At 27.7% G+C, this 27,568-nt stretch overlaps 1 protein-coding gene across 1 annotated transcript in view; it reads left to right on the top strand.

Moving 5' to 3' along the window:
- Positions 1-27,568, top strand: part of Nup154 (nuclear pore complex protein Nup154) — a 69,892-nt gene that overhangs the window by 2,355 nt on the left and 39,969 nt on the right. Inside the window, exons 2-16 of the mRNA XM_087160904.1 lie at positions 479-634; positions 13,233-13,373; positions 14,335-14,431; positions 16,172-16,242; positions 17,019-17,111; positions 17,265-17,416; positions 18,025-18,130; positions 21,130-21,203; positions 21,363-21,454; positions 21,849-21,946; positions 23,113-23,259; positions 23,947-24,047; positions 24,934-25,098; positions 25,918-26,028; positions 26,347-26,409. Coding sequence (XP_087017030.1) covers positions 484-634; positions 13,233-13,373; positions 14,335-14,431; positions 16,172-16,242; positions 17,019-17,111; positions 17,265-17,416; positions 18,025-18,130; positions 21,130-21,203; positions 21,363-21,454; positions 21,849-21,946; positions 23,113-23,259; positions 23,947-24,047; positions 24,934-25,098; positions 25,918-26,028; positions 26,347-26,409 — 1,662 coding nt within the window. The 5' untranslated portion in view covers positions 479-483. The remainder of the gene's footprint in view (positions 1-478; positions 635-13,232; positions 13,374-14,334; positions 14,432-16,171; positions 16,243-17,018; positions 17,112-17,264; positions 17,417-18,024; positions 18,131-21,129; positions 21,204-21,362; positions 21,455-21,848; positions 21,947-23,112; positions 23,260-23,946; positions 24,048-24,933; positions 25,099-25,917; positions 26,029-26,346; positions 26,410-27,568) is intronic.

The raw sequence follows: 27,568 nt of genomic DNA, 5'->3' as shown, positions 1-27,568 counted from the left end.
ATTTTTATATGATTTGATTAAAAGAGTTTTGGACAGAATAGTTTAAACCATTATGGCCAAAACCTTGCCAACCCTGGTTGTACCCCCTTTCTTTCTCTTGTTTCTTAATGAACTTAGTTTACAACTTAAAGGAGCTCACTTTAGAAATGATATTTTTCGTGAAGTCTATTTATTTAAGTAAGATTATTTGTTGCACTTTTATTTCTTATATCAACATTCTAAATTTCAGTTCACATTTTTTTTTTTATTTGTGGCCAAAATTTCCCTACCATTTTTCATGAAAAAGTTATTATTTTTTTAATGTATAATATGTCAAGACAGATTTACTTGAAAATAATTTATTTTAAAAACTAAAAACATTTTTCCTTTTATATTGGAATTTTTCAGTCTCAATATTTTAATCCCCCTTTTTTTAACCATTAAGATGTTAATTTACATATCACTATTGTATACATGGCTTTTTCTTTTTAAATTTCAGCCAAAATGTCTAAGTCATTATTAGAAACCTCTATTCAACATTCAACCGTTAGTGTGCCGAAAGATGTTTTAGAACAAGTTTCTAAAATGGTTGATATCCAAATGCAGGCTGACAATTCTTTTCCAGAATTAGTGGACTGCCTTAAAATGGGAGGAGGTAAAGTATTTTATAGATGCTTTTTTTGTTTTGTTTTTTAAATATTTTTATAGTTTATAACTTTATAGTCTTTTAGGAACAACATTTTAAATAGGTTTTTATTGTATTTAACAATGAGCTGTCTGTACTTCACAGTCACTTTGTTTCTTATTGGGATAAAAAAAATTAATTGAAAAACAAACTTCTTATATTATAATTTTAAATTAATCTTACAGAACAATTATTAGCAAAGAAACAAACTCATCTTTGATTATTACTTTTTAAAGTTAGATTAACAACACTCATTGTCAATTAGACTAAAACACAAGGAACAGGCATCCTAAATATCCTAATGCTTTCAAAAATATCTGATATTTTGATATACATCTAATATTTATTGCATATTTTGATATATATTTTAATGTATATTTTATATTTTAATATATATTTTATATTTTAATATATATTTTATATTTTCAGTACAAAAGTTAACATTACTGCTGAAAATATTTTCAGACATTATCTAAATTTAACATGAAAGTTCATTTTATGTTTGTTCATAATACATTTTGAATTCTTTATTTGTAACAAAATTTTTATCAAATCAAATTTTAGCAACAAAAATAAATAAATAAAGCTTGTCAAATATTAACATTTTTTACTGCCATCACCTACCTCAAATGTCAAGATTTTTTTACTTTAATAAAATTTTCAAAATGCCTTTTGAGTCAAAACAATTTCTGTACCTGATAGTTAACAGATTGAATTGAACAAATGCAAGTTGGTTGCAAATAAGATATTGTCATAAATTTTTTAAAATATTTAAATTAAACTTTTAAGATGCACAATATTTATAAATTTTTTATGCAAGATACAGCAATAGCAAAAATAATAATAATAATGTCTGCATAATATAGAATATTGTTGACCAAGTACTAACAAGACTCATCTGATCTCTGAACTCAGTGTTTTCATCATAGAAAAAAAATGGGTGAAAATTTCTCACCCTTTCTCAAAAACAGGGTGAGATTTCAGAAAGTTAAGTGAGATTTCCAAAAACTTAAAAAACACAAATAGACTTGGAAAAAAAATCATTTCTTTTATTATAATACATATTTAACGTCTTCTATTTTTTAAAACATTGAATATTCTTGCTGCATCATCATAGAAGATTTTGCCTTTACTAGGTATTTGTCCCTCTTACATTAGTGCATAAAAAATTTGAACGTCTTACATGAAAAAACTTTACCTATGGTAAACACGTGGTTGCAGAGAAATGTGTTCTGAAAGGGGTTCCGTGGCTCGGTTGTGTTCTGTTGTTCGAAAAGGTTCTGAACAATACTGGTAAATAGGAAAGCTAGATAACGGAGCAAATGTTGAAAATAATGAGAGATCCAGGAAGAAAAGTGAAACGGATTTTATTCTAAATAGCGTAATTTGAAGCTTCTTCAAAAATGCGAGAAATTCGCGTATTTTGAAATTGATTTATAGAATGCGCGAATTTCTCGCAGTAATAATTTTTTAATGCGAGAAAAGAAAAAAATATATGAGATTCTCGCGTTCTCGCGCTGTAGTGAAAACACTGGAACTGTTACTTTTGGTTAGATCTAGAGTGACCATCATGGGAGAGTATTTTTTCTCTTGTTGAAAGTGGGGTGGTCGAAAAAAGGTTCAGTCTAAGAATTGATTTTTCTAGGAAGGTTGTGAGTGGAAGCAAGACATGAAAGCGAGCTCGCTTTGGCAGTCCGAATCCACCTGAGTTAACATTGGATAAAAGCCAAATTCTCCGATCTTGTCACTGAGAAAGCAAAGAGAAAGACTGAATGAACTGAAACTGCAAGGTGACTTAAAAAAAAATTACAAAATAAAATCCAATCCGGAAGCTAAATAAAAGTCATTTGGCAAATAGTGATCTCACAAAGCAAAAGAGCTAAACTAGAGAAGCAGATTGCTGAGATTTTTATACTTCGTCAATTTTAACTTTTTATGCTTAATAATGGATCCAAGTTGTAAAGAGGTTTCAGAAAATTTTATCACGAGTCTGAGCTTGTCCAAGCCGAAACCTTTTTTCTCTAAAGAAGCCTCAACCTGTGGGAGCATGCACTGTCTAAATCTAGAGTTTTGTCTTGAGTTAAGCAGGCTCGTATAAAATGCACAGACAGAAAATTTGTCACAATCATAGAATTTTTTTTACTATTGCTAAAAAAGAAGGCTGCTTATTCAAAGAAAATTGTCTTTGTCAAATTAGAGAGAAAAAAGATTAATTTTTTCCGATGCAAAAGCAATTTAAAATTACATTCTCACATCGTGATTCCTATTTACACAATTTAAGATTGTGCTTCTTATTTACACGATTTTATATCAAATAAAACATTCTGTAGAAAAATGCTTCTTGTATAAACTTTTCTTCCTCATGTATTTTTTCAATAAATTAAAAAGTGCTTTTTCACATAACATTTTCAGATTTTTATTTTTTTTTACCAAACTCATCCCTCTGGTATGAATAAATATGGAGTTTTATAAAATGTAAACATTTTTAAAAAAATCCATTGATTTTTAAACTATTGGATTGTTTGGAAAGTAATTGAGTTTTTTTTAGGGTGCAATTTTCGTACAATGAATAAGTATTTTATTAAATTATATATTGGCCATTCTGGTCCAACACCTTTTGCCATCTTTCTGGTAGTAGCATGATTCCACGCTCATAAAATTTTTGGTCTTTGCTGGCAAAAAACTGATCCAGGTATTTTTGACCTCTTCATTTGAGGTAAAGGTTTTACAGTCCAAAAAATTTTGCAGTGACCAGAACAAATAATAATCCAAAGGCACCAGATCTGGAGAATATGCTGGGTGTGGCAGTGTATCCCATTCAAGCTGTAAAAGCTTTTGGCGAGTGACCAACCTTGTATGAGATCTCGCATTATCTTGGTGGAACACTATACCTTTTCTGTTGAAGTGCATCATTCAGTTTGTCCAGCTGACTTCCGAATTAAATGTTGTTTTATCCGGCAAAAGCTCAACAAGACAAAAAATAATTCCTTTAAAATCCCACCAAACAGACTGCATCACCTTTTTCTGATGGATATTGACTTTCGAAATGCTTTGAGCTGGTCCAGATTTTTTGCTTCATGCATTTTGACATTGTTATAGACAACGCAATTTTTGTCCCCAGTAATGATGCGCTTCCAGAATGGATCGTTTTCGTGACGTTTGAGAAGCGAATCACAGACGGTCAACGCGACGACACAAACACAAATTTCTCTCTGTGAGAACATGGGGAACCCATATAACAAGCTTCAAGGTTAAGTGCAGGCCTTTCAAGTAGTCATAAACAAGTGAATCCGATAAATTTAACCTCTCACCGATCTCACGTGTTGTTATTTGCCGATTTGCATCAACTAATACCTTTATTGTGTCTTTATCAGCTTCAACCAGCCTTCCAGAACGTAGTGCATCTTCGACATCGAAATTTTCCAAACCAGTTCTGGCGTACTGTCAACACATCTTCTCCATACGCATCGGTTAATTTCATTCTGGCATGAACAGCATTTTCACCTTTTCTATAGCAAAAATTTAAAATATGACTAAAATGCTGCTTATTGCTCTCCATATTTAAAAGGGCACCAACCAAAAACTACTGCATAGAATTAATTGAACTTTTTCACATACAAGCCTTGCAATATCAGCTCTCAAAACAAATAATGATAATGCAGGTTAAGTGTGACGTTGAGCTCGAAAAAATACAATTAAATCCTCTGTCTGAAAAACAAAATTACTTCCCGAACAACCCGATAGTTACAATAGTTAATCCATGTACTGAAAGTGTTTTCAATTGGGGTATTGTGTTCGCAGAAATTTTTTCATTATATCTAAGTCTGTAGTTCAGGTGTGATTCTGCATGTGTTTCTGCAGTGTATAATAGAAATCTTGAGATGTCATGGAGATAATTTTGACTTGGAGTAAAAAATTAAAATATCAAAAACATCATGATTTTTATTGTAAAATAAATATTGGATGTATTACTTATTTGATATGATATGTATCCATTGATATTTATCAACGAACCTTGATAAAGAAATTCAGGTCAATGATGTCAGGTTATATAATATGATTATGAATACATATAGGTCATTCCTTACAAATTGGTTATTTGTAGGTTGTAAAAATGAGAAAAAAATGTGTTAGAAATTTCTAATGTAATAAAATTAAAGATATTGGAGAAAGTACTGGTAACTGCTTTTAAAAATAAAGTGTTGCAAAAATATTTTTTTAAACTTGTTTATTAAAATATTAGAATCAATCCCTTGCAACTTAATACCCATAAATAAAAAGGAAATATTTTTAAACTGTTCCACAAGAGGAAGTTATAATGGTTATTAATGTTAAATTTTGGAAAATAAATGACAAAAGTGCTGTTCTTTCTCAATGTGGGGATGATAAATGAGGGAATGAAAAAAATCTTAATGGAGGAAATTGAAATATTTATTAATACATATAGTTTTTATTAAAGTGAGTGCTATTCTTTCTCAATGCAGGGGTGATAAATGAGGGAATGAAAAAATGAGTATCATTTGCTTCTGAAGTTTATTCTCATAAATAAAATTAAAATAACATTTTATATTCTTCAACTATCTTATTAGAGGAAATTGAAATACTTATTAATATATTTTTAAAAAAAATAGTCTAATTTCTTAAATTTAAATGTGAGAATGAGAGAGTGTTCTTTTAACTGTTATTGAATTTGCTTATCCAGTTTCATTTTATACTATGAAAATATATTATAATATATGTATAAAATATTTTATCAGAAGATTTCTTAGACATTGTGCATCATTTCTACCCAAATAATACAATCTGTCTGAAACAATTCGAATCTCTTGTGAACAAAGGATTGATATGAGTTATGTGTTTCAAACTTTTTTGTTAAATAAAATATCCTTATGAAGAAAAGAAATTAGTACTTAGAATAACGCTAAAAATATTAATTTTAAAACATAAAAGTTGACCAAAAAGTATAGTTATTTCAATTCGAAATAATGTTTTTTATATTTGTTGGTGAATGTGATGCTACATAATCTGATGAAAAGCTTTAGACAGGACGGTTTAAACCTTGGTGAACAAAGAGCACGGGGTGAGCTGAAATGATCAGAAAGTAGGGTCCCCAATCGTGGTTGCCGGGATAAAAGTGTTGAACCAAGCAGACTCCTCAATTCTGCTTTTAACATGTAAAGTCTATGGCGGGCTTGTCATACTTTGAATCGAATTTTCTTGTTTAAGAATCGGTGTAATCAATTAAAAAAAAAGTACTAATAATTTTTTCAATCTTTCCTATCCACGAAAATGTAGGTCGATTTTTTTTAATCTTTATTACTTTTTGTAATATTGCCTTTGAAACTCAAGTCACTTTCTACCTTTGAGTAAGGGAGGAAGGCAACTTCCACCCCCAAGAGACGATTAGGGTCTAATCTTCTCCATAGGTGGTCTTGCTTTCTCCCTGTTCAACTCTTTTTGAAAATCTTTTTCTTTCTCTGTCCTTTTGAAGAACTGATATGGGGGCATTTTAAAAACTGATAGCTTGCTTTTTATTTATAAGCTTGTAATTAATTATGAAAATTATATTCGCTGAAAATTCATTTATTTTACATACATTTTATTTATTTAGTAGTAATAGTTTTCTTGTTTTTATTAATTTTGAGAGTGGAATTTATTTTTTAAATACATTATTCCCCTTTTTTTAAACCATTTTCCTTGTTTTTCAAAGATATTTCAGAATTAAAAAATTTAGCTTCTGAATAAAGTGAGATTAATTAAAATCGAGACAATGACGTAAAAACCCGGGTTATTGTGGAAAAACTCAAACCGGGTGGGTTTTTCTGGGTTCTATTGGGCTTTTCTGGGTTTTTCATGTTTTTATGAGAGGTTTTTCAAAAGAGAGAGCAGGGATAAGTACCTTATTTTAAAAAAACGTATTTTAATATTAATAATTAAGTTTAATTTATAAATTGACTTCATATAGATAATTAATACAAATAAATTGATGTGAAAGTCTGAAAAAAGTTTCTTCATATATCATGATAAAAAAAGGTTATATGTACTCACATACGTCACACATTTGAAACTTATTTTAACACAGGATTACTTTTTATTTATATTTTAATCTTAAAAAATGTTAGGGGAAATTTTTTTATTTGCATAGAAAGCGAATCAATGGCCATACAGTCAAATCTAGCCAGCAAGGTGACTCTCCAGTCTCCAACACAATTAGTTTCTTCACTGTAGGTTAATTTTTTTAGGCTAGATTACATATATATTTCTATAGAATAGCTCTTTCATGTAACAGGGGATGAAAAAAGAAATCAATCTTAGAAAAACCCAGTAAAACCCACTTTAGGGTGGGTTTTACCGGGTTTTTCAGAGTGGGTTATACCCAGTAAAACCCGGGCGGATTTTATTGGGCAGGTGGGTTTTTTGCAACCCTGAATATACTATAAAGCATCACAAAACTGCAGTTTTCCTTTTCTTTTTTTAAATATATCGTACACTCATTTGTAGGTTTAAAAAAACATTTACATTAAAAAAATTTAAAAGGTTGCAATTTTTCCATTCCATAAATAGTCTTAATTACTCCAATAGCTGGGATAGTTTGTTTTTCCATGGTAAGGGGGAAAAAAAATAGCTAGTACACAAGACCACACGTCATCCAAACATGAACAAGCACTTATCCCTGTTTTTAGGGCTTCAATGTAAATACACAAGAACACTAAAGTATTATGAAATTTTTATTTAAAACAGTAAATGAGGAAAAATATGAAAATATACGCATGTATTGTAAAATTCTTTTAAAAAAAAGTAAGTAAAAGAACATTAGTGGACATAATTCATATTCACGAGAGAAAAATACAAATGATATCAAAATATAATTAATCGCTGCATAGGAACGCAACACTGAAAATATTGAAACCAGTTTGATTGCCAGATGAAATAGAAAGAATGAGAAATGTGATTATTATAAACACCACGAAATTTCATCACGATAAATTAAAAAATAAAAATAAGTTGTAATACTTAGAGTTAAGCTTCTCTTTGTTACTTCAGACAGTCAAACTGGTTTTGATGTTTTCAGACCTAATTCCTTAGTTGATTCAGTAGATTTTGAAACTATTAGTCTTTTTTTATTGCTTTAACATTAATCTGTAATTCCTAATTAATACACTTTTTAAAACTTTTTTTCGCAATATTCTAAAAATATATATTAAGAGTAGGAATTATGCAATACCTTATGTATTTAATAACGAGAAATTTTTCGAATTCATATTAAAAGTGCGTAATGTAATTTTTATTCACAATTTTTCGCTCTTTTATATTGGTAGAAAGAAGTATGTAATCAATGTGTTATTTTAATTTCTCTTCCATGACCCTCCTTTGCCATTCATGGAGAGTAGAAATTTCTGCACTGCAAACTTTAATTACTGTAGTTATGGTCAGTTAAAATATAAGAAAACTAGCACGCATTAGCATTACATGGAGGGGAAAAGCACGAAAACTCCCCAGGGTTAGCCAGTAGGACTGGGCGATATAAGAAATTTCATATCGTGATGCATCGTCAGTTTTGCATCGCGATATAGCGATGTATCGCGATATAGTATTTTACTTGTAAGGCGCAGAAAGTTGGATTTCTTTCAAAACTTCATACTCAGATTGATTTAAATCAATTTATGGATTTGAGGATTTGATGTATATTTTTTGCTTAAGAAAGATATTAATGTTATATTTTCTAAAAATGATCGTGCAAATAACGGAAGATTTCTTAGTTTAAAAATAAATAATAAAAAAATAATTAATAAAAAAATAAATAAAATTGAAATTTATCAATATATTTACCTAACAATATAGAAAGAAAATTTAAAAAATAAGTTCGTCAAAAATTATTTGTATGCTTTAAACAAAGTGCTAAATAAATTAAACAAAAAAAAAAAACACTTTTAAAACAACACTATTTTTTATCATTATTATTTCACATAAATAATAAAGTTAAATTGAATAATTACCGAATTCTGAAAGAAAAAACAAAGTAAGGTTTAATTTCTTAAAAATAAAAACAAAAGAATTATGTTATTCGATAATATATTCAACTGAAAATATGGAAAGAAAATTAAAAAACACGATTATACACTTTAATAAAACGAAGTGCTAAATGATTTCAAAAAAAGAAGTCGCAATCGCAAACATTACTAATTTTTTTGAATAAACAAAGTTGATTGACTTATGTCCAAATCCAAAGGAGGAAAAATAAGTTTTGTTATAATTTTATAAATAAAAATGAAAACAACTAAAGATTTATAAATTTAAAATCAGTAATAAAAATCCATTAAATTATTATTTTATCCAAAAAGTTTTTAATAAATTGAAATAGCCTAACAAATTTAATTACGTTTTAATTTAATTCTTTATGGGCACCTTAGATTAGATTTCCGATTGTAATAAATGCAATACAGTGTAACGTCCCATATCCGGACGTCCCTTTTCCGGAAGGGTCAATTTCCCGGACACTTTTTAACAATCAAAATAAACAAACATTTCTTCATCTTCCCCACTCTCTTAAAAAAAAAAAAAAGTATTTTGACAGGTTTTTTCCTTTCTTAGCTTCTAGTGATCTCAACCTTAAACCCATAAATCAACAGAAAAGAGAACAGAAGATCTACCAAGACTGTACCGTTAGTAACGCTCCTCCTCTGGAATGCAGGAAAGGGGGGGGGGGAGATTTGTCTTCAAAAGAGCGCAATTGAGTCCCCTCCCCCCTTCTTTCCTGTGCAGCTGGCTAGTAAAAGAGGCAAATCCTGGAACCTTTTTGATAAAGTGTTAGGGAAAGAAGTACTGTGAAAAAGGGTAAACACAGCAAACGTTAAAGTGGAGGGGAAATCCCCTTTAGTCACACAAGAAAAAATAAAGAGAACCCAATCAGCATGCCACGCCTTTATGCTTGATTGATAGCCAATGACAGGAGAGAAAATAAGAACTTGTCACTTCCCCCCCTTCAACTTGAATGACAAGTAAGAAGGAAATGAATTTTGCTTCTTCACCTACCCACCTTAATGAATGAGTGACGGGAATTTCCCCTTCTTGCTTGAAACGTTCTAGTTCAAAATGGCGGAGAGAGCAATTAATATTTTCATAACTGTAAATTTTTTTAGTTTCCTATATTTATTTTTATAATAGCAATAATTATTTTTTTTTAAATATTTTGTTTTTGATTGATTAGATATCATTCTAATACTAAAACATTATTGCCCGAAAAATAATGTTATTTAATTTCTGCTTCTTAGATTCAGATCATTTTAATCTCTGTTTACCTTGGGGGTCTATTATACGGAAAAATCGATTATCCGGACTTCGGAAAGTCCCGCCGATTCCGGATACGCGACTTTCCACTGTAATGTAAAAAAGTACTTAAACATATAATATCAAAATTAATTTTCACATTTTAAAATAAAAAAGAAAGTTTTGTTTCAAAAAAAGATTACCTAATTAACTAAAAAACACTTCTTTATATATTCTTTTCAATAATAGATTACGTTCAGAACAGGGTAACGACGGTGATCACATAGTCAGTCCCACTGAAAATAATCTACAAGAAACGATATCAAGTCGCGACAAGGAAGAAAAAAAAACTAAGAGGTGCGGAAACGAACGTGCGAGATCACTATATATGTTCTCAAAACTGATTCTGATTCTACCGCTCATCAATCAAGGCCGTTTCAACATAACGATACGAACATCGTCTTCGCCAGCGCGAGTTGGCATCGGAACGTAAGAGAAGTTCCTTACGCGTCTTGTATCGCTATATCGTTCGTCTTCTTTACTCGACGGCTTAAATCATATTTCTGATGCATCGCCTGGAACGAAAGTCGCTGTATCGGTCTGCCGTTAAATCGATATATGGCGATATATCGATTTATAGCCCAGTCCTATTAGCCAGCATACCATCTATATGAATATATCTCTTAGATAAACATAATTTTTTTCGTTGAATCTCTTCCTGTTTAATTTTGTACACTGCAAATTCTTGCCTTAATGCATCAATATCTTTTTCTTTCTCAATAATTTGATTTTTCATATTTTTTGTATTTGATAAAATGTTGTAAAGTAAACTTGTCTCAATCTGTTGTTATGTTGTAAGTTTTAATGAAAATCAATAAATGCCTTTTCTTTCAAAAATTTCGGTATCGTACTTTTTTATAAATAAATTTCGATTATTTTGATAAATATTTATATTAATTACAGTGAGCAGCTTCACAAATCTATATATTAAAATGTAACATAGAATTGTTTTATTTTATTGTTTTTAATTGATCCATCGAAATGATCTATTAGAAAAATAAATTTAAACTGTCACTTCAGCTTATTAGTCGAAAATGTTATAATTTATTTTTACAACAGAAATGATGGTATTTTTTATGAACCCTCTAAACTGAAATGAAAGAGTTACATCAATTTTCTTATAATTTTACTTCTACGTTTAGAAAATTATAAAGCTTATCAAAGATAGTTTTTAAGGAACTTCTTAGAAATAAGTTATACTTTTACAAGTTATTTATTTGTCCTTTTATTTACGGCATTTACACATAAAATGCGTTTATTACCCACTTTTACCATTATTCTATGTTATTATTATTATGGTTATAATAATTTTAAGTTAAAGGCTTAAAATTAAAAATGAAGTTCCTTTATTATATAAAGTAATCACACGATATTACTTGATAAAAATTATTTGATAAAATCTAATACCGTTGAACAACCAAAAGCTGATAAATAAAATATATTCGCTTTTTAATAAATAAGTTATATTTTCCTTTATTCCCTTAAAATAAACTTCATATAAAACTGCGCTCTCAAAATATGCAGTTGAATAAATTTTTACTAAATAACTGCTTTAGATCAAAAAGGATTATTTTTTTTTCTTGCATTGATTGTTAAATAATATCTTTGGCGATAAGTTTTTAAAGTAACTATAATTAAGTAGAAGTAATGTAAGTAAAACTGATGAATATGAGTTTGTGGGTAAAGTTTTTAATGTATCCGAGCTAAGTTATTAGAATAAGTTAAAGAGATATAATCGGAAACTAGATCTGTCTTAATATGATTTAAAATTTTGTGATCATTAAATCGAATAATTTTTAATTTTGATGTTTCAATTTGTGACAAACAACAAATATCCCCGGTTGTTTATTTTTTAAGATCGAATCATAATTCCAATTCGACGTTATTTATACAATAATAAATGTAGTTAGCAAAAGTAATATTTAAAATGAAGTTAGTTTCTAGTGAAGGTTAATTTAGTGCATTCAAATTGCGAAATTCAAATATTTTAGTCTAAATCGAATTTACACAGTGAGCAACCATATTTGCTTAAACAATGGATTAAATGTCAGCATAGTTTTTTAAATTGGTAGAATTTAATTAGTTTCAAAACGGTGTAACAATCTTTAAAAAAAATTGAAAAAAATTAATTAAAATTAAAAAAAGAAGGTTGAGATAAATATTTGTATTTGAATTGTAATTCAAAGAAAAAATTAAATAAGTAATAAAAAATAAAATCTTGAACTCAAGGTGTTACTTTAACATAAAAAGTTTTACAAATTTGCAAATCAATTTTTAAGAAAAACTAACAAACTTTATAATAAAATATAAATTTATTTTTAATGTAGTTACTTTATATGAATTACTTTCATATGACTACATAGTAAAATTTCATAAATTTAAGTACTCTGGTTATTATTAGTTCTCTAAATAATCAAATCAAAATATTAAACAATTCAAGATGTAATTAGAAAAAGTGCATGTTAAATAAAATGATAAAACCATTTTTAAAATAAATAAAGCCGTTCTAGAGTTTAAAAAAATATTTTTTAAGTTTTTCTTAGAAGGAGAAAAAGCATAATGTAGAGTGAGTATCTTCTGATATCTTTTGAAAGCTAGGTGACCCCCGCAGGTTGCAATTCCTCCCTTTCTATGACAGTGGTTAGTCAATTAGTTTCGGATTACTTAACACCCCAGGAAGTACACGCACCCCCTCCAAATATGTCGGGGAGACAGTGGAACGGGTTTTGGTGGTGCTATATATTTCGTCCCTATTCGGGACGAACTCTTACTAAAGTTTAGAAGGGAAATGGAAAGGCCTTCTCAGAGTATCCTTTGGCCAAGGTTTAAACAATTGTCCTAAAACTTACCATTCCTAATTTTTATAAAACTGCCTTATAAATAGCTTTTATTATGCTTAATTTGATATAGCTTTCAACTCGATTTCCTGAGGATCTGATGTTATAATTTTCATCCTTGTTTTTTTTTTTTTTCTTTTTTTTTTTTAATAGTTGGGCAAAAATATTTAATAAAATAAAAAATATTAGCACTTTGCTAATTTTTAAGACAGTTGTGTTTGTATTTTGTAAGTGTATCATAATGAGGTAATTTGTTCTTTTATTAGAAATTTTCATTTAAACTCCGGATTAAAATAGTTTTTTTCTTTTCTTTTTTTGTACTCTAAATATTTTAAATGTATAATTCTACATTTTGTTTAAGCTTCATATAATTTGTATCTATATTTTAAAACTTTTTTTTAAAGCTACATTGCCTACTGTAAGTGGTTTAAATGATCAAGATTATCCTGGTGTTTCTGAACTTAGCATTAGTCTTCATTCTTTAGCTCAACTGTCGACTGTCAAAAGAATTCCGTTACCACCGGAATTAGTAGAACAATTTAGCTGTATCCTTTATTTTTCTTCCATTCTGAGCCATGTTTATTTTATGTATTTATGTGCATTAAGAATTTCAAAAGGTATTACTTATATCTTTGAGAATTTAAACAATTATTAGTCTTGTTATTAGAAATTTATTATCTTGTTGAATTTGTTTATCTTTCTTACCACGTCACATTGTATTTTTTTAAATTAATAAATTTAGCTTTTATAATTTTCTTCATTTATTTTTAAAACCGAATGTAACCTGTAATGGTTAAATTTTTAGAAATGACATATTGGAATTCTGATATCTATATATGTGATATTTTCATTTAATAGGTATATTTAAAAAATAATTTATTTTAAAAAAGTGTAATATAACAAAATAATGCTATTTACATTTCTGGTGACTTTGAAGAACTTTTAAATATTTTTCTTTAAATTTTAATTTTCCACAGGAATGGAAAATCTTATGCAATTTTTTTTTTGGACATCCATGTACCCATACTAAAAACTGTGAATCTTAACAAAATGACAGAAAAATTTCTCTTCAAGATAAATTTTGATCTAGTTTTTTAGATAAAATTCAGATTTTAGATAAAATTGTTTGGAAGATAAAATTAAGATTTTTTTTTTCGGTTGCAGTTTAAAAACTTTAAAAAAAAATCCTTGAAATAAAATATAGCTCGGTAAAGGCGGAAACTCATATAATCAGGGCTCTACTGTGTGTTATATGTATATTTATATATGTATGTGGAAAATTCTATATGTATTTAAACCTGATGACAAGTTTTAAGGAAATATGATAAGGCATCCCACTCTTTATTTTTTAATCTAGTAACATTTCATTTTCCCCTATTTTTGCAGCAAATGTTTTTATTTATTTTTTTTGTTCAATATATTACTCACATTACTTGGACTCATCTATTGGAAATTTATAATTTTTTGGCAACAAAAACAAAGTGTATGACTTTAATAAAAATTTAGTTATGCAAAGTAATTGCCAAATGGGATTATTTCCTGAAATCGGACGTGCCTGGTTGACAATTGATAGCAACATCTTTCTATGGTCATTTCACGATGGGTAAGTTGATTCATTTTTATGATTTGTATATTAAAATATTAAAAATTTTTCTTCTAGAATTCGGTTTAATGCAAGCACATGATTTAAGTCTATTATGTTTTCATCAGTAAATTTTTTTTTTTAAATTTCATGTTTAGCCACTGAAGAAAGTTGTCGTTTTTAAAACTCTAATTGTAATGATTATGTTTTAGTGGAATTATTTTTTTCTTCATTCATATTGTTTAGCTTTATATATGTTTCGTTTCTTTGGTATATTTCTTCTTAATTATAGTGAAAAAACATGTTAATAATTCATGAACATCGAATTCTTTTAAAAAATTATCATAAAATAGAAAAATGGGTTTAGTAATCACTTGAGTTTTCACAATTAAGTTTTATTAATATTCTGTGACTGAAGGAAACTGTTACCATGAATTTCTTCATACAGTTACAGTTTGTTTTTATTAGTAAGGTAAGTATTATAGTAAAGTTTTTTAATGATTGTAAGATATGAAATCTTAACGTCAATCTTTTTATGAATCAAATTTAATATTTGATTATAAAAATAGCCCATTTTTTCTAATTTCATTTTCTACTGACGAAACCTTTTTATTAGACTTTAATTTTTCAATATATATGAATGAATGTATGCATACATTCATGCATGCATGAATGAATGAATGATTGATTCACAAGGGATAGTTAACTTTCACTTTCTGAATTTTAATCTCCACTTTCTCTGAATGTTCATAACTGATGATTTTCCTGCACCAAAAAATCAGGTTTTGCCCATGACTTGCAAAATACTCAGGGATTCAAAATGTTTCAGAATAACACCTCATTGTTTCCAGGTTGTACGACATGTACATTATTATTTTAACACATACTTATTACATAATTATAACTCTCTTAAATTTAGAAGGTTTAAAAATATGAATTAAAATTAAAAAACACTTTTGAACCCATTGATTAGATTAAAGGACATTAAAATAGATGGAAGGTTGTTATTATATATGAAGGTTGTCACATATAGAAGGGTTATTTTTTTTTCAAGGTCCGATTGATCGCTAAAGGAAAACTTCGGGGAAAATTTGCTAAGTCTGTGCGCAGACGTCTTGCGATGTGTCTTTAGCTGGCCAGAGTAAAGCGTGGATTAGCGGTTGTCATTTTTTAGTCCGTATCGAGCACATAAACATGATTGGAAAAATAGAGTCTCCCACCAAATGTAAATTCAGTTCACTCATTCAATTTCTGCATACTGAAGGAAGCAATGCAGCTGAAATTCATAGATAAATGAGTAAAGCGTACGGAGAAGCGTTCATGAGTGATAGCAATTTGCGGAAATGTTGCAGGAACTTTGATGCTGGACGCACAGATGTTCATGATGCAGGCGGCCAGCGAAGGATGTCCAAACACTTGTTCACTCGATGAAAAGACGCTGTGAAGCTGTCTTAAAAAATAAGGGTTATCCTACTAAGTATTGATTGTGTAAGTGTCACTTTAAAAAAATGCAAGTCTAAGATAGATCTTATTATTAGTTGCATAACTTTTTTTGTAATACAGATATTGTAATACTGTATTTATTATTAAATTATCTTCAATTCGATATATAAACATTTGTATTTAAGCGAAAATTAATATATTCTACAAGTATGCAAAGTTGAAAAACATGAAACTTTCAAAAAATGTCTACACTTTTGGCCACCACTGTATATAAAGAAAATACACTTGAATTTAATAATATTTAATTATTTACTTTAGGAGTGACCTTGCATATTATGATGGCATCAAGGAAACAATTCTCTGTGTTGGATTAGTAAAACCAAAGCCTGGTATGTTTGTAGAAATGTATAATGTATTTATATTTCAAATTTATACTTTTAAACTATATATAATTTTAGAAGTAACATGTCACCACATATCCAAAAATTTCTTTGTTTGCATTTTGTAAAATAATTTATTGTCATAAATGAATAGAAAATATACTTTTCCAAAGAGCTGAAGTAGATTTCATGAAGAGAAACTGAATTAATCTCTTTAAAATTATTTATATTTTAATTAAAAAAAAAAGGGGAGGAAATCATTTTTTTCTAAGTTCATAGTTTTTTATTATTTGGTTATGGCATATTTAAAAAGTTATTCGAAATATTTTTAAATTAAGGTTTTATTTTTTGTCTAGTTTTTTTAAATATATACTACAACTAAGTTGTGTGAAGTTTTATTCCAACTTTTGATAAAAGTATGGTCATCATTATTTTTTCCCCTTAGTACAGTTTGGATGATAATATTTCAATGTAAGAAGTGCTATATAATAAGGAAAATAAAAAAAATATGGTTTACTGTATTTTTCTTTGGAAAATAATCCTCAGTATGGTAACTTACCAGATAGGTAATAATTGTAAAAAGGTAAATATTTTTAATAAATTTTGAAAATATGTATGACAGATTTTATTGTCTGACTTTTATATTTGAGAATAAAATGTAATCTCTTTTTTTTTTTAAATCTGTAAGACAGTTGCTTGATTTATTATTGATTACTGTTGAAAAATATTTGTATTAGCTATGATAATATTTTTTTATATTAGTAATATTAATGATATTTTTGTAGATATATTTCAAGATTTTATTCATTACCTAATTTGTCTCACCACTCCTATTGAAATTGTTATTCTTGGAGTAAATTTTACAAGAAAAAATAAAGGTATGTAACTTATCAGTTTTCTGTTTTATTTCAATTTTTAGTCTTTACGAGCTATACCGAATTTTACTTTTTAGTCCTTGTATTATTTATAACTTTTGCAATCAATGGCGTTTTGTTAACCAAAAGGCTACATGCATTTGGAATTTTTTACAGATTCCCCAGCTTTTGAAGAAATGCACATGCTTCCTGAAGCACTTTTTTCATATCCAACTGATAATGTGCATATGTGTACTTTTGAAGGAACTGAGAGTGGCAGAATTTTTCTGGGTGGTATAGATGGATCTATTTATGAATTTACCTATCAGGTTAGCCTATTGTTCATTTATAATGAATAATAATTTTTTTTTCTTTTAGTTTACTTTTATTAATGTTATTATTATTTTGAATTGTTGGGGAAAAGTCAAATTTTTTGTATTCAGACAAATCTTAATTCAGCTTTATTTTAACCTAATTATATTAAGAATCAGCTTTATTTTAACCTTTAGATGATATGATATAAAGAATAATTGACTTTTTTTTTTTACTTTAAGAAAAAAACTTAATAAGTAATATATATCTTTAGTGTTTTAATTTCTTTTTCAAAATTTTTTGCTGCTCTAAGTATTGATTATTATCAATACATATTTTAATTGAGTTTTAATAATGATGAGCTTTTTATTTTAAACTTGGGGTGAAGTTAAAAATTTTTCTTGATGCTCTTTACATTTCCTAAAGCTTTTTTTTATCCATTTGTTATTTATTGAATAATTGTTTTAAAACAGATTTATTAATATCTTTATTTATGTCTATATTTAATTTTTTATTGTTTATTCTGTAAACTTATTATAGACTTGTCTTTAAAAAAAATTTTTTTTTTCAATTATATCATTTATTTATTATCTTTTAAATCTCTATTTTTATTTTTTTATTGTAGCCGCAAGATAGATGGTTTAGCAGAAAGTGTAGGAAAATTAACCACTCTAGTAGTGTTCTATCTTACATCGTACCATCTTTTATTAGTTTAGCATTTACATATGAAGGTAAATATTCTTTTAATCCATAATCAAAACTGATAAAAAGCTTGTCCTATTCTTCATTTGTATCTCCTATTTTGTAAGCTTCTTTATTCTAATATTTATTTTGTAGTTTTTTTTAAACTTCTACATGTTCTAAGCCGTAAAATGTTTTTTTATTTATATCATCTGTACTATCTGACTTATTAATACTTTTTCCAATGTTGAAAAAAGATGATATAAATTTGTAACTTCCGTATCAATCAAATAACCTTTCAATATAATCTGTACACAAACTTTAATTTATCTCTATTTCTTACCAAATAAAGAATTTGTACGAGTAATTCTTCACAGAATTGTGTGAAAACTAGATTTACTAATACTATTTTATACGTGCCACTGTGTAATTACAGTTGAACTCGTCTTTAACGAGAACTCGGATTTACCGAGGGAAACGAGAATATTTGTTTGGATCAATGTTAAGTCTATGGAACAAAAGTCGCTTTTAACGAGCAAGACCCGGTTTTAGAGAGCAGTATTTTCCTGTTTTGCAATCTTTTTTCTCATCTTTCTAGTATTTCCGTCTTATCTTTTTTTCAAAATGATAAGAAATGCGCGAAATCAAAGAAAACCGCGAACTGAAACTTAATTGCTCTTATCACTCTAATCTAAAGCATGGGAAAAGTCACGTGAGAGTAGGCGGTGACGAATCGATTTTGCCCCTTATCGGTCATGTATTTAACCCTTTAACGATCGGTTAATTTTCAAGAAAAGGGTCATAAAAGTGCCCATTTTTTTGTATTTGTAATACCAATTTGATTAGTGGTGAACTCTAGTTTAAAATAAACTATCTACAATCACCTTAAATATCCTGGTACTGCTATCTGGTGTGTAAAATGAGAAAGAAATGTTTTCCGGGCAAAAGAAATAAATTAGTTTTATTCTTATTGGCGCGTTACTACTGAACACTCCAGCCCGTCAATATCACGGGAGCGAGAAATATCTGGCGAAAACTCACCCCGTCGTTTTCACGGGAGTGAGAAGGAAGGGGTTAATTAAATTAATTTATTAAAAAGTATTTAGTTAAATTAATTAATGTAATTAAAGTAATTAAGTATTAAATTTTAAGTAAACTCAATCATTTGACCTCCCAAGCCCCCTTCCCTCTGGTTGCACGCCTGCCTTAAGGACCCGTTTATTACAAGCACTCGGATTTAACGAGTACAATGTTACGGTCCCTTTGTGCTCGTTATAAACGAGTTCGACTGTAGAAACATAATTTTTGATTAGAATTATAATTTATCAAATTTTTACATTTCTCTCCTACATTTTTAGAGCGCATTGACCAGATTCATTTTATTTTATAAATGGCTTTGAACGGTTGACCCAATTCTGAATTTACAACTATCAATGTGAAACTTGGTAACCGTGTGATTTTAAACCATACCCAGATGACAAGGGAACTCCTCGATCTAGCATTGGGGAAAACTGGCCATCGCGAAGGACTTTTTGATGGAGATGAAAACTACGGAAACCTCTAACGGTTACTCCAGCAGCAAGGAGACCTTAACCTATGATCCATCTACCACTGGGGATAATTTTACGTCACCGTTATGGTCAGTGTGCGCTGAGATCAGAATTCGTATCAAGCAATCACCCCTGAGTTTCAAACCTGGGTCATGATGGGAGCGATCACACTATTCCTGGATCACCATGGCTCACCAATTTTTTATTTATTTATTTTTTTTGTTACCGCAGGTGGTTTGCTTTTCTTTATGACAGTATGTTTGATTAAGAAATTAGATCATACTGTTGTGAGAAAAGGGAAGATTTGCATAAACCATGGTAATGGAGAGGGGAAAATTGCATAACCTTGAGGTGCCTAATCTAATTACAAAGAGTATAGCATTACATAAGAAAAATGGCTCAAAGAAATAGAGCCTAAGTAACATCATAGAAGGATGCATGTTGATATTTATCTAAAATGCAGTCTATTATGTAGAACTGTATTCAGTGTGCGTAGCGTTTTTAAAAAGTTCTTAAAGAGGCTTATTTTTGATTTCTTTTTTAAAAGCCCTTAAAGGTGTTTTTTTTTTTAATTCAGGGTTTGTAGATAAAGTGCCTATGTATTTGTAGTGCCTATGTATATTATGTGATGCTATGATAAAGTGCCTAAAGTAGTCAATTTTCTCTGCAATATTTTTTAGAAACTATTTATTTTATCATGATTATGTAAAGTTTTTGAATTTTATTGATTTTATGTTTATAAATTAAGGACATTTAATGATAGAAAAAAAATAATTTTTATTACTGTACAGATCCTAATTGTAATTTTTTTTAATGTGCTTAAAACATTTTTTGAGTGCTTAAAAGGTGCTTATTTTTTGTTGAAAAATCTGGCCGCACACCCTGGTAATTTATTAGAGCAGAATGAGGTGGAAGAAAAGATGGTGGCCTGATTGAAAAGACAAAGAATTAATCTAATTAATTTGTATTCTGAAATTAGTTTGTTAACATTTTATGTGATGAAATGTTGATGTTATATGATACATTTTTTATTTTATTTCAAGAAACACTATCTTTTCTCAGTTAGTACATTTTTGGTTCAGATTCGGTTGATATTTTTACTCCTTAATTTATTGAAGAATTAAGTTGTAAATTTATAATTAAGTTTCATTTTCATATTGGGTGTTCAGAAATAAAAATTAACTTATGAGTTTTTGTTTTATCTGACTTGTATATTAAATTTATTGCATTTTCTGGTTTGATTGTTGTTTTTATGTTTTAATTTATTAGCTACTCAAGCATGAAGTTATAACATCAAAATAAAGCTGCTGTTTCATGTTTGACACTAAAAAAATTTTTATCCTATAGATATTACAAGTTCAGCTTTGTTTAATATTTTTACACATTAATTTATTTAAGAATGTGTGAAGTTATAAATTTTAAAATTAAACTGCATTTTCATATTTGTTTGATATAGTTATTTAATTTTTAAATCACTTTCTTTTCCTTATTCACAAAAGATGCTGTTCTTCAAATAGCAGTGGACAACACTAGAAATATTTTGTATGCTAGATTTGAAAAAAGTTCAATTCAGGTAAACTAACATTAAAATCTAATTTTTTTTCCTATTTTCTTTGTTACAAATACACATTTTAAAGTTTATATTCTTGTTCTAAGAAAAAAATTAAATTGCTATCTAAAGCTTACAAATAACTGCAGTTTTTCTTAATTTTATGAAATTATTTTTCTGTAGGTGTTTGATCTTGGAAAAGATGGTAAACAGATGAGTAAAGTCCATGTACTTCAGCAGGGCCAAATAGTTTCGCAAGCTGTGTCAGTGGCCACGTAAGCTAAAGCTGTGATTTTTATTTCCAAAAATTTTATTTTTTATTTATGTTTTCTATCTTATTAGCTAGTCTTGATTCAGTTTTAGATTTTATAAAATTTAATTAGATTAATTAAAATTAGGTTTATGTTTAATAGTAAGACATGTATAACTAATTGTTTTAACTTATTTTTATTTCAACATGTTTAAATAAAAAGAATTTCGTTGATTTTTTTTCCAATTCATTGTTGATTGAATTGTCGATTTTTTTTCTTCATATTTCCAAATTTGATAATGTGGTTTTTTGAAGCAAATATAACTGAAATATCATTCTAACTATTTATTTCTTCTGAATTAAATTATGTTTTGTATTGTATTATAATTCAAATCTTTTTATTCACTAATTGGTTTCAGGACAATTGATAAAAAATACCTATATCCAATAATTCACATTAGTCCCATTGAAGCAACTGAATCCAAGCTAGTACATCTCGTTGCTATTACTCAATCAGGTGATTTTATTTTTATTCGGGTTTATAAGTTACTCACATCAACTGTATATCTTTTATGTGCAAAATAAATTAATTTTAGTAAATTCTTGTTTAGACTTTAAATCCTCATTTATAGTATGGACTGTAAAGTTAAAATGAATTTTAGCTAAAACAAATAATTTTTAAGTAAATTTTAATGTATCTTGTTTTTTAACTCTAATCTTATACTTTTTCAAGTACTTCTTTTATGGTTTGTCAAAATTAAATAGTTGATTGCTAATTCTTCATTTTTTCTTTGTTTGTTTACCCTTTACTTATTTCTTGTTCTAAGGTATAAAGATCTATTAAATAAGCTATAAAGAGTATTGAGATACATATTAAGGTAAATAAAAATGAAGGAGGATAAGTCCTTTTATTTTACCTTGAGGATTTTTATTTGGTTGCTATCATTCTGTCGGAGAGATTTGACTTGTACTCTAAATAAATATCTTTAAAATTTTTATGACAACCTTCTATCTATTTTAATATCCTTTAATCTAATCAATGGGTTCTAAAGTGTTTTTTTTTTTAATTTTAATTCAAGTTTATATTTTTAGAAATCTTCTTAATTTAAGAGATTTATAATTATGTAATAAATATCTGTTAAAATAATGCACACTTCGTAAAACCTGGAAACAATGTGGTGTTATTCTGATAAATTTTCAATTCCTGAGTATTTTCCAAGACATGGGCAAAATTTTACTGAAATTTTATTTTGCCATTGAATAACTAGGGCAAAACCTGTTTTTTTTTTTTTTTTTTTAAATCCAGGAAAGGTGTAAGTTTTGAAAGTGGAGATTAATGCTAAGAAAGTTAACATTCATTAAACATTATATATATAATGAGTTTTGGGGGTTTAGGGTCTTTTCAAAAGGTTACAGTCTTTTCAAAAATAAATAAATCCTTAGCCAAAAAAAATTATGAATAGAAATTTAAATCATGTATATATTATTTTAAAAAATATTTATTAATGCAAGTATAGTATTTGCAAGTGAGTGACTTATTGCACTTATTGAAATTATACATTGATTATTTTAATAGTGTGCTTATTAATTTCTTAATTATTAAGAAATGTAAACTTTAGATTTATATTTTTGTTGCCCTTTTGTTTGATAAATTACTAGTAGGCTAATACAATATTTAATCAGGTGTTCGACTTTACTACACGACAAATGGTGGTTTTGGAGATGACCGACCTTACACTTTGTCTCTTCTTCATGTTCGACTACCACCTGGTTTTACTGCTAGTGCAATAGCGAGACCACTAAATGTGCATATGTCATATTATAAGAAAGGTAAGAGTTTTGCTACATCAATTTACATGAGTAATTAATCTTGCCATTTATGGAAATCTTTCATTTAAGTATTTTCTTTTTTTCAAGATGAGCTGAAATTATTTGTTTTCTGTTTAGTTCAATTTTTATGAAATTAATGTTCTTTTTTTCAATTACTATTAAACTTTTTTTAAAAAACTTGTTAGAAATGCATATTGTGTTAAATAATTTTGCAGTTAACCATTGTAACTGTTTTTAAAAGGTTTATGCTTTTGAAAAATCAAAGAAGTTTGAAAATTTTTACCTCTATACAATATTTTAAAAGATCTTACTAACTTTTTATCTAAGAATTAGGTTTTCACATATTAGGAATACATCTTAATGGTTTGACAGTCTTACCTAACCAGTAAGAAATAATATTTTAAGTTATGGAACTAAGGCTTTGAATTTTTGATCCACATAAAATGGGGTAGAAACTGCAATATGGAAATTAAGATAACAATAGTTTAAACAGTAGAGCAGTTAAAAATTTGAACCCCTCAGTGTTTTCACTTTTTTTGCATTTTTTTCTGCTTATTTTTCCATCAAATTAAGAACTTTTAACACACAATCATAAAGCTTTTTTCTCCGAAGAATAAAAATCCTTGAAATTTGTTTGTTTTAATTGATCTTTTTTAATGTATTTATTTTGATAAATATTTTTTTCAGGATTTACTTTGCTGGCATCATCACAGAATGAAGATAAAGATGTGGTATTTGCTACCTCAAATGATTCTTTTGCGTTTTATCCTCAGCTCATTGAAACTCATGTAAGCAATTACTTCTTTTGATTTGACTCTAGTTAACTGAATTTAAATAAATATTACTCTGTAGCTAATTGTTTTACAATAGACTGTGTACTCATCTCATAGACTATAGAAACTTGTTTATTTATATAATTCTTTTACCTAAGTTAAATAAATTATTTTATAACAGTAGGTTATATCATTTAAAGTTTTCATTCTTGAATGATAAATGTAATCAAATACAGATTTTGCTAAACTGTCAGGTGTTGAGTTGTCATTTAGATGAATGTTTAGTTATTTACGGTTGATAATTTAAAGTTTTGTAACTTACCTGTACTTACTTTGATGAAACTGTGTGAAATATGAAATTTTTTAAAATTTATTTGAAACAATATTTGTAAAGGAAGTTTTCATTGCTAAAATGTTCTCTTTGCACTCCGTAGTGTAAATTATATATAACATAATTTTCTTGCTGAGGACTACCTTACTTGTAGCATGTGAGGAATATATTATTCTATGTAATTTAAGTTTTTCTGAGCCATTCTAGATTTATTCCATATAAAATAGTATAAACTGGTATTATAAAAACTGGTTATATATAGTATATGAATAAAATGATTGCTAACTTTGATTGTTCAATAGGTACTATTTGATATTCATTTTTTATGCCATACTTTGTCACATCAGGAGAAAGTGGTTTGTGTCAAAAATAAATTTTTCTCAAGAATTAATTATTAATTTTTAAATTTAGTTATGGGAATATCATTTGTTAAAAGGAGCATCAAAAGGCAATGCTGTATAACTGAATGTAATTGCTGAAATTAAATTTCACATCTTCTAATTTTGAATTTATGAGAATTATTTTTACAAAAAGCTGCTTCCTCAAATATTATTTCATTAATTTTTTTAGAGTACTTTCCTGCTGGATGGTCACACTTGCTGCATTGCTGAAGTCCCTTCAAGATTACCCATTAAACCTCCTACTAGAAAAAAGCAAGAAATAACTTGCGATCCCCCTGCAATGGTCACTCAACACAAAGATCCAGCTAGACTATTTGTCTTTCTTTCAACACAGGTATCTCTCCTTCCACTAATGATATCTACAATATCCTTAAAAATTGTATTTCTTTAACTTTAAGTTGTAAGTTTTCCTGCATTAAAAACTGGTGTTCTTCATACTTTTCACTGGAAAAGTAATCAGAGGTCCATGTAAGAGAAATTTTTTTTTTATGCAGACCCTTTGTGCAAAATATTTTACAATAAAACGGACCTTCTTTAAATTATTTTTATCATAAAAATTTATCCTTCATAAAGTATCTAATTTTCTTAAAACAGGCCTTTCTCAAGATTCTCCTATTAGAAACACTGTTCATTAATTCATAAATTTTAAAGCCGCAACTTCTTGAAAGAAAAGTTTGTTTTTTTTTGCTGAAAGAATAGTTTTTTATTTTCACTCATTTATAAAAAGTGGACTGAGGGAATGAATAGATTTTTTTTCAAATTCTCAAAAATAAGATCTACAAATTTTGTGCAAAATCATAAAAGAATGTCCCTAAAAATTCCGAAAAGTTTGAGCAGATTTTTCTCAAAAGTTACAGTTAGTGGTGCATATAAGGGCAATTTCAAGATTAAATTTTGCCCAACTCTTGAAGGGTTATATTACTTGTCTACTTTTGTTTAAAGCAATACTTTTTAAGTTTCTTTTTTAATTAAAATAATTTATTTTTTAAGCAATTGGTTTTATTGGTTAAATTTTAAGATGCAGTAAAAAGAATAAATTTGAATAAAATAAAATAAACATTGTTTTAATTTTGGCTATTATGTTTGTTTTTAAAATTTTATTTCTTTAATTAATCTTTTTAATTTAATTCTTAACACTTCAAATTTCTTTTAGGGATGCTTCATGTTAAGAAAACCAAAACCTGTTGATCAATTGTGTCAACTTTTGATTGATAATAAAGGTCCTGATTCTGAGGCTGTCAAATCTTTTTTTATGATTCACAAGGTATTATAGAGTTTATTACTTTTTCTTTTAAATTTTATTTCATGATTATTTAAATGCAACAAATATAATAATAAAAGGACTTTTACTAGAAGTATCAGGTTTCTATAACATCTCACCTAGGTTTTTTTTTTTTTTTTCTACTTCAGATTTAGTGGTATAGTCTGTGATACATTATTTTCGTCAATAAAATTTTTAATGTTAATACGTTAAGATTTAAGATATTTTAAAATTATTAATGCATTAACTGTTAATGCTTCAATTTTTGGACTTCCTGTAAACAATTGTTAAAGTTTTTTTTGTGAATTTTCTCTTTTTTAGGAAGCTCAAGCATGTGCAATGTGCGTGATTTTAGCGTGTTCTCAAAGTCTGCAAGAAAAACAAGTAAACAATTTGACTAAATTATTGTGTTGATGCTTTTGATGTTCTTTCAACTGATATTCTGTAGATAATAAATTCTTCTAATTAATTTAATAATTTGTAAAATTGTTAATATTTACAAGGACTTTGAACTTAACGAGAAGCAATTATTTACAGTCTAACTTCATTAAGACAAAATCGAAGGGCCTCAAAATTCCTCTGGTATTAAACCAATAAAACTGCAAAATGCATTTTGGATGATTTTAAAAAATGAATCGCTAAAACAAAGATGCTGAAGAATTTGAATACCTGTAAATACATATTTTATTGTCATTAAGTGAATCAATGCAATGTACTATCTTCACTTTTCCAGTTCAGGAAGATCAATAATATTTTTTCAATGAAGAATGTTGTCGCAGACGCCTCAGGGAAAAGTTTGTTTTTATCAGATGCAATATTACTATGTCTTATGGACGAAGTTAGTTTTTATCTTCATATTAGAGGATGTAATGATTGTTTTCTACGATAGCATAATGGGGGAGTTTTTCTTCCTTATCTTGAGTTAAATTTCATGTAAAGCATTTTCATCTTCACCAGGTTCAACTGTATATAGATTTTTGTAAATTATTTCATCTTAATTTTTTCATAAATTTTTTTAAATTTATACGTGGTAAAACATGTGTTATTGGACATTTATGTTTTCTATTTAGTTTATCAGTATGTTTTACTTTGTAATGGTATAGTACTAAATAAATATTCGTTTCATCTGTATCCTTTGTTGTAAAACTGGCTAGTCTCTCCAAAGTTATTTTATAATTAAACATAGCAGGAAAAGTGTTAGGAGATTCTAACTATTTTGGTTCAGCTACTTATGTTTTAAAATCTAACATCGTGATTCTTGCACTAATTAACCTTCTTTTAAGTTGTATACTTTTTAATTTAAAAAAAACTTCTCTTTGATTATTTTGAGTTTTTTTCTGCTAAACTCATTGTTTTTTATTTTATATATATATATATTTTGTAGTATATATGATAATGTTAAGTTTCTTGGAGACCTGCCAAATATAGAAAAATATTTCTTATTTTTGGAGTTTTATTGGGCAAATTTTTTTCTTTACTTGACCTTAAAGTTTTGCTTTTTTGGCTGGTTTTTATAATTCGCAAAGATGCAGAATAGAACTAA

This window comes from Parasteatoda tepidariorum, chromosome 4 (genome assembly GCF_982258835.1).
Source record: "Parasteatoda tepidariorum strain Cologne lab strain chromosome 4, Ptep-v5.0, whole genome shotgun sequence".
NCBI lineage: Eukaryota > Metazoa > Arthropoda > Arachnida > Araneae > Theridiidae > Parasteatoda > Parasteatoda tepidariorum.
This window is presented reverse-complemented; position numbering and strand designations above follow the sequence as displayed.